This window comes from Colobus angolensis, unplaced genomic scaffold (assembly GCF_000951035.1).
Source record: "Colobus angolensis palliatus isolate OR3802 unplaced genomic scaffold, Cang.pa_1.0 Scaffold30, whole genome shotgun sequence".
NCBI lineage: Eukaryota > Metazoa > Chordata > Mammalia > Primates > Cercopithecidae > Colobus > Colobus angolensis.
Window position 1 is genome coordinate 10,052,109 of NW_012116266.1, and position 7,728 is coordinate 10,059,836.

Sequence of the window (7,728 nt, forward strand, 5' to 3'; positions counted from 1 at the left end):
TGGGTTCAAGCGATTCTCCCGACTCAACTTCCCGAATATCTGGGATTACAGATGCGTGCCACCATACCTGGCTAAATTTTGTATTTTCAGTAGACACAGGGTTTTGCTATGTTGGCCAGGCTGGTCTCTTAACTCCTGACCCCAGGTGATCCACCAGCCTTGGCCTCCCAAAATGCTGGGATTGCAGGCATGAGCTACCATGCCCAGCCGAACTGAGTTTCTTTAAAAAGCAGGAGAAAGCACTGTACTGTACATGTCTAAATATAAGGTGATACAAAGACTTGGATGTTCACATGTTTTCCTAATGGGATATTTTGCATGCATAAAACTTGTAGACATGGATATAAAATAGTTAAATATCTACCCACATTTTAATGTATTAATTTACTTCCACACATACCTTTTTAAAGTCACATATTGCATAAAGTATTAATTTAGAAATACTACTTTGTTCCACCCTTACAGTTCATTGGCTTTATTCAGATGCTTCACATGTGATTTGGCATCAGTGTCTCATCACCAACTCCCCTGTTTTGAGTCATCTCACCCAGTTGTCCAGCACACATCATTTCTGCCTAAATTTCTTAAGACTCAGTATTTTTTTAATAAAACCATGATTCTGTCACTGTTAACTATATGCCAAGCCACACATGCCATTTGTATAATAGGGAGACAATTTTTTTTATATGTGTTCTGTAGGTGAATATGTTTGATCTCTAGCTTCTTAAAGTTATCTTTAATGGACTTTTACATAGTCATATCCAGCATTTGCAATCATAAGAAATAATTGCTAAATTTGTATGGATTTTTTGCTTTCAAAAAGAGATCTTGTTATATTATGGTACACCTGTAAGCATTTAACACTAATAATGATGGGATTGTTTCAGCCCCATTTCTTTTCTCCAAACCAAACTTTGTTTTTCATGACAGAATAATACAGAGACTTGGATAAGGATTTGGCTATGAGGTGACTGGCTTTCCTGAGACATTATCTTAGGGAAAGAAAAATACTTGCCTTGTGCTTGTAGATATGTGATACTTACTTTCTTTTCCCTTTCAAAGTTATTCTTTAAATTTTTATTAAAGCGCAATATAATGTAATAAAGCAGATAACCTGGAGAGAGGGTGAACTTCATTTAATGGCAAGTTGAGGTGATGTTATTAATTTTGTTATTTTTTTTCTTATCTGAGTACATAGCACAATGTTTAAAATATCAATTTCTTAAAGAAACATTTCTATAAAAATAGCAAGTGAGTCAATAAATGGATATACTATGTGGTAGACATTTTTTAATGAACATTTCCATAGTTGTATAATAATATTTATGTGAGCTTTTTACTAGAAGGTAGCACTTAATTTGTCAGGAGATGTTGTCCTTGTCATTTCCTGATAACCATTAACTACATACTACAGAAGATAAGAACAGCTGGTGCTTTTATGACAAAGGGTGATTGGGGAGATGATAGAGCTTGGGGATCTAAGAGGATTTAGAATGGTCAGTGGTTTCTGTCTTGGCTATTTAATGAAATGCTTACTTTTAAGAATTTTAACAAATTGAAGTGGCAAATATTTTTACTTTCTTTCATATGTTCCATGAAAAAAACCTATTGTAACATTTTGCAGAAAAGAATATCACTTTTATGCTGGAACTTCCATCATTGTATGAAAAAATGTTTATATTATTAACATACCAAAAGTATAATTCAGTTCTACATATAAATTGTACCAATGAAAATAATGATGAATTATCACTTTTATCTCTTAACAGTGGAAAGAGTGGAACGAGAAAACCTTTCAGACTATTGTGTTCTGGGCCAGCGTCCAATGCATTTACCAAATATGAACCAGCTGGCATCCCTGGGGAAAACCAACGAACAGTCTCCTCACAGCCAGATTCACCACAGTACTCCAATCCGAAACCAAGTGCCCGCATTACAGCCCATCATGAGCCCTGGTCTTCTTTCTCCCCAGCTTAGTCCACAACTTGTAAGGCAACAAATAGCCATGGCCCATCTGATAAACCAACAGATTGCCGTTAGCCGGCTCCTGGCTCACCAGCATCCTCAAGCCATCAACCAGCAGTTCCTGAACCATCCACCCATCCCCAGAGCAGTTAAGCCAGAGCCAACCAACTCTTCCGTGGAAGTCTCTCCAGATATCTACCAGCAAGTCAGAGATGAGCTGAAGAGGGCCAGTGTGTCCCAAGCTGTCTTTGCAAGAGTGGCATTCAACCGCACACAGGTACAATTAGCATTGAACACTGTAATTAACAATAATACTGGGGACAGAATTGAGATAGGTCATAATTATTTTTATCTGTTTAAAAAGTTTTATGGAGCTCAGCACATAGAATTAGATTAATTAATAATCCTTAGTTAATGAAACACTGTTACCATTGATCCATGTATGAACATGATTAATTTACTAATTGTTTAATTTTAATGATGTAATGGACATCTTTGAACCCAACGTGCAACTCAGGACCCCAAATGTTACTAATGACTTGGGTATGTACTCTCGTCCTCTCCATTTACTGTTTCCAGATGTAACCCTGATCTTGAATTTTGTGATTATCACTCTCTTGCCATTTTTTTTTAAACAAATTATAAAACTATGCATGCCCAATCCATTTTTTCCCTTGGTTTTGAACTTTATAAAAGAAATAAAATTATGTTTTATAATTTTATAAGTAAAGTTTTATTTAAAAATTTATAAAAGTCCTTCAAAACATACAAGTTAGAGTTAAGATATTGATAAAATGATACTGGATAGTTTACTCTTACTTTTAATGTTTGAGGGAATATAACATTACATGTTGAAAATGTAAACAGTTAATTCACACATGTCTTATTTTTATTGAGGGTGCTTATATGTAAGACATTGTTTTCCACCAGTAGTTCTTAAACTGGAGTGTGCATCAGAATCACCTGGAGGGCTGTGAAAACACAGACTGCTGGGCCTCATCCCATAGTTTCTGACTGAGTAAGTCTGAGGTTGGACTCAGAAATGAACCTTTCTAACAAGATCCCAGGTGATTATGATGGTAATGATCTGGGGCCACATGTTGAGAAACACTTACCTAGCCCTTATATGAGTAAGAACAAAGCAAATGTGCATAACCTCAGGGAGCTAACGACCTAGTGGTGAAAACCAGGTAACCAGATAACTAGAGTAAAATGTGAAGTGTGATGAGTAATGTTGGAGAGTGTAAGCAGTGGTTGTGGTGGAGGTTCATGGCGAGGTGGAGGTGAGGAATACTTCCAGGAGATTGAATACCGTAAGTCTTCAAGACAATAATAGGTTAAAGTTTCAGCACCCTGGTAAACGCAAGGCAGGAAGCTAAGCTCTGTGTAGATGCAAAAAGGAGAAAAATAATGGGCAAGCACATATGTAAACAACACGCTAGAGTATTAGGTTGTCAAGGGGTTAGACCTTGAAGGATAAATAAAGTACAGCAGGCAAAGATGATGAAGAAGAAGAGTATTATTTTAAACTAAAGAAATTCATAGGAAAAATGTTGAGTTAAAAAATGCAGGAATAATTTGAAGACATAAAACAACTCCTTTCTGAGAAAAACTGTATGAATGTACAGAATGTAGGAATGCCTTCATTTATCTGATATCTGTTCAGAGACACATGATAACACACACTATAGATGGACCTTACAAATAAAAAAAGCATGCCGGATTGAAACCCCAGTAGTTTGGAAAATACAGGAATGTTTCCAAATTTAATTACTTTAGAAGTTAAGTGGCTGGGCATGGTGGCTCATGTCTGTAGTCCCAGCACTTTGGGAGGGTGAGATGGGCAGATCACTTGAGGTCAGGAGTTCAAGACCAGCCTGGCCAACATGATAAAACCCCGTCTCTGTTAAAAGAAAACAAAAAAATTAGCCGGGCATGGTGGTGCGTGCCTGTAGTCTCAGCTACTCAGGAGGCTGATGCAGGAGAATCACTTGAACCCAGGAGGCAGAGGTTGCAATGAGCCGAGATCGTGCCACTGCACTCCAGCCTGGGTGACAGAGTGAGACTCCATCTCAAAAAAAAAAAAAAAAAAAAAGTGAAAACTCTCACTGGAAAGAAATCTGATAAATATTGGTAAATTGGATTGCCTGATGCAAGTTAACACTCAAAAAATGCACCTAAGTGAAATGTTATACCAGTTATAAATATTTTACATTTATCAACGGTTCATTGTTAAAGAGGGTCGTCTGCTTACTTTTGGTTTCCACTTCTTTTGCAAGAAAACATTGAGGTAATAATTTTGTAGATACTGTTTAAGCAATCCTGCATGAGTTAAATAGATAGTGTTTTTGTTAAGTCAGTTAATACAGTTTTTCTCTCTTGTTTGAAAGTGTGCTGGATCTCTGGTTGAAGTGTATTTCTGTTATATAGGCAATTTTAATTTTTATTAGTTTTGAAATTGTCCTATGATTAATGAGTCATTGAAAAATGAGTTTTTGTGCCGAGTACGGTGGCTCATGCATATAACCCCAGCACTTTGGGAGGCTGCGGCTGGCAGATCACGATATCAAGAGAGCGAGACCATCCTGGCCAACATGGTGAAACCCCATCTCTACTAAGAATACAAAAATTAGCTGGGCGTGGTGGCTTGTGCCTGTAATCCCAGCTACTTGGGAGGCTGAGGTAGGAGAATCACTTGAACCAGGAGGTAGAGGTTGCAGTGAGCCGAGATTGCGCCACTGCACTCCAGCCTGGCAACAGAGCGAGACTCCGTCAAAAAAAAAAAAAAAAAGAAAAAGAAAAATGAGTTTTTGTTAATGGTTGGGATTTTCTTACTGGCCTCATGTGGCAAGTTTTGGTTATCTCTCATTATATATATTTTACCTTTTTATGGGAAAAACTACTCTTTTTGGTGTAAAGATATTTTTTATATTTTCTTTGCTTGTAAAGAGTTATTATCAATTTGCAAGTATAAAAACTGCAAGTATAGTTGGTAGTTCATAAGAAAGGTAGATAATAAAACTTAAAAGGGATGGCACAGATTGAAAAAGGCCTTGAGTGCCAAGACAAGAGCTCTGAACTTTAACAGGTGCTGGAAACCATCAAAGGTCTTATGTAGGAATATGCTGTGCTCCCACCATCTTAATTAGATCTTATGGAGGTTTGATAGCAAGGGGGTAGGAATATCATTTAGGAGGCTGCTGCTAGTATCCAGGTGAAATGTATGGAGGTTTTGAACCAGGCTGGTGGGTAGGGTACAGAGAAGAAACATTTTGGAAATAAAATGGACAGAAAGTGTATAAATGGATAAAGAGAGGAGTAGAACTGACACCAAGCTTCAAGCCCGATGACTGAGAATAAAGGTGTAATTATGAAGGGAATCCAGGAAGACGTGGGAAGAGTGGTTGGAGTAAGGTTAAAGTGATAGTTTTAGATTGGGTTATTTTGATGTTGAAGTGTTGGCCGACTTCAACACTTCACAACATGTGAAAATGTGCAACAGTCATTGAAAATATGAGTTTGGTGCAAGGAAGAGTTATCAGGGCTAGAGCAAGAGATTAGAAATGTTGTCACAGAGCCTGGGACAGGAAATGGAAGAGTCAGGGGATGGAAGGGGAGAAACCACCACTATCACCACCACCACCAGTGGCAGCACTAGCCGCAGGAAAGAGAGACAGAAGAAATGCCAGGAGATGGGAGCAGGTAGAGATGGAAGAATAGGGAGACAGTAGTGAGAGTATAGAGGATATGTGTGGAGAGTTTCCAGAAGAAGACTTGTCTACTTGTGGAAAGCTGAGAAGTTGAGTGAGAGGCCTAAAACCATGTCATGAGATTTGGCAGTTGGTTGGGAGAAGACTGGCAAAGTTTAGAGTATAATTTTCATTAGAGTGGTGGGGACAGGAGCCAGAATTCAGGAGTTAAGGAGTGATTAACTGTTGAGGATGTAGAAGTAAGTACATGACACTTTCCAAAATTTGGTGTTGAAAGGGAGGCCAGAGTGGGTAGACAGTTTGGACATGATAGGGGGTCAATTTGAGATCACAGGATTTGGGAAGTTCACAGCATGAACTGGTGATGGTACCAATCATTGTGGTTTGGTAACGGTCTTCAGCGGTGCTGGAACGTCAGGACTGGGAGCAAGGAAGAAACACAGTGGGATTGTTTGAGGTTTGGCGCTGACATTTTAGGTATGACAGGAGGCCAAGAGAGGTAAAATCTCTTGTTCCCTTGACTCTTAGCTAATTTATACATTCTAATATTGACAGAGTCTGTTGACATCACTTGAAAATGAGTTTAGAGGTCCTGAGAGACTCTTACATGTTCCAGACATCACTCTTCCACTTTGTCTCGTGATTCAAAGTACTCGGGCAATATTTGTGTGTCCATAGTTGTCTGGACTGGGGTTATAAAAGGCTCTGGTCCTTTTGAGCAAGTCTGTTGCATACTACTGCAAAATGAAAGTTAGAAGGATCTGTCTTTTGGCTCTGTATTTTGCAGTTCTCTGTGTGTGTGTGTGTGTGTGTGTGTGTGTGGTGTGTGTGTGTGTTCGTTCATCTATCATTCATGTGTATGAACAGGCATTTCATGGCTAGCCAACATTTTATTGCCTGGTTATGTATACAGCTCCTTTGGCTAAGGATAAAATTGAAAGCATGGTTGTATTACTTTGGATTTTAGAAGCACATACAGTATACATTTTATCCAAGTAGCATGAAGCATGAGCGAAGACTCACAATGCGGCAAAACAAAGACAGATCATATTGGTGAGAGTGTATACTTTGCCAAGGCCCTAGACTCCTGGAGGTCTGTCTTCTCCCATATAATCCTTTTTGTCTATTTTTATGGATTAATGATTTTTCTTTGGCATTGCCATCTTTCAAGTGCCAAGTTATAAAAGGTCTAATTGAAGCATGGAACACATTTTATTATTTTCCTGCTGCCATTAAATTTGTAAGATGGCTACACCCAGAAAGAAACATTCACTTTCAATCAACATGAGCTTGAGTTCATGGGCCAGCCTTGAGGATATCAAATGGAAACTGCGTAGGAATGTATGAGTATTTCCTTTTAAAATTCTGCTTTTAATTTAGGAAAGCTTTTCATCCCTCTGGGATCATAACCTGTTGTGTATAAAGCCCAACCTAATCAAGGTAGATGGTATTGACAGAATGACATAGTTTGAACTTAAGCAGGAGGTCAGTGGGCAGATTGTTTTTTGCTGTATGTACTGTAGTCACTAACAGCAGGACTGGGCAGCTGGTTTTACCAGCGGTATTGTTAAATGGAAAATATGGTATATTATGCCTCATGAAACCAGCCATAGATTTTCCAAATGTTTAGACTTTTTTGAGTGGAGTCAGACATTTATGAATAATATAATGACTTGCCAGCTATAATAAACAAAAATAAACATTGTAGCATATCCTCAGTCTATTGAATATTTTCCAGAAATAGTTCATGATCTCCATTATTCATATATTATCAAATTCAATTAAAAGCATTTTAATACATTTTGTCACCTTATATTTTGTGTTCCTGGATTTGTGCTTCATGGTTATACCAAGAACAAATTGTGTGTGTGTGTATGTGTGTGTATAATAAAATAATATGCAAACATTTACAAATAAAGTTGGAACTGTTAAAAAAAAAAACAAAAAAACAAAAAAAAGGGAGCCACGGTGGCTCAGGCCGGTTGCCCTGGCACTCGGGGAGGCGAGGCTACACGTTCGACGCCAACCTGGTCAACATTGATTGAAAAAAAAA

The 7,728-nt window shown here is 38.1% G+C and overlaps 1 protein-coding gene across 3 annotated transcripts in view; it reads left to right on the forward strand.

Moving 5' to 3' along the window:
- Nucleotides 1-7,728, forward strand: part of SATB2 (SATB homeobox 2) — a 203,782-nt gene that overhangs the window by 122,291 nt on the left and 73,763 nt on the right. For all 3 annotated transcript variants that reach the window (XM_011949970.1, XM_011949971.1, XM_011949969.1), the window contains one exon: nt 1,770-2,242. In XM_011949970.1, the coding sequence (XP_011805360.1) occupies nt 1,770-2,242 (473 nt within the window). The remainder of the gene's footprint in view (nt 1-1,769; nt 2,243-7,728) is intronic.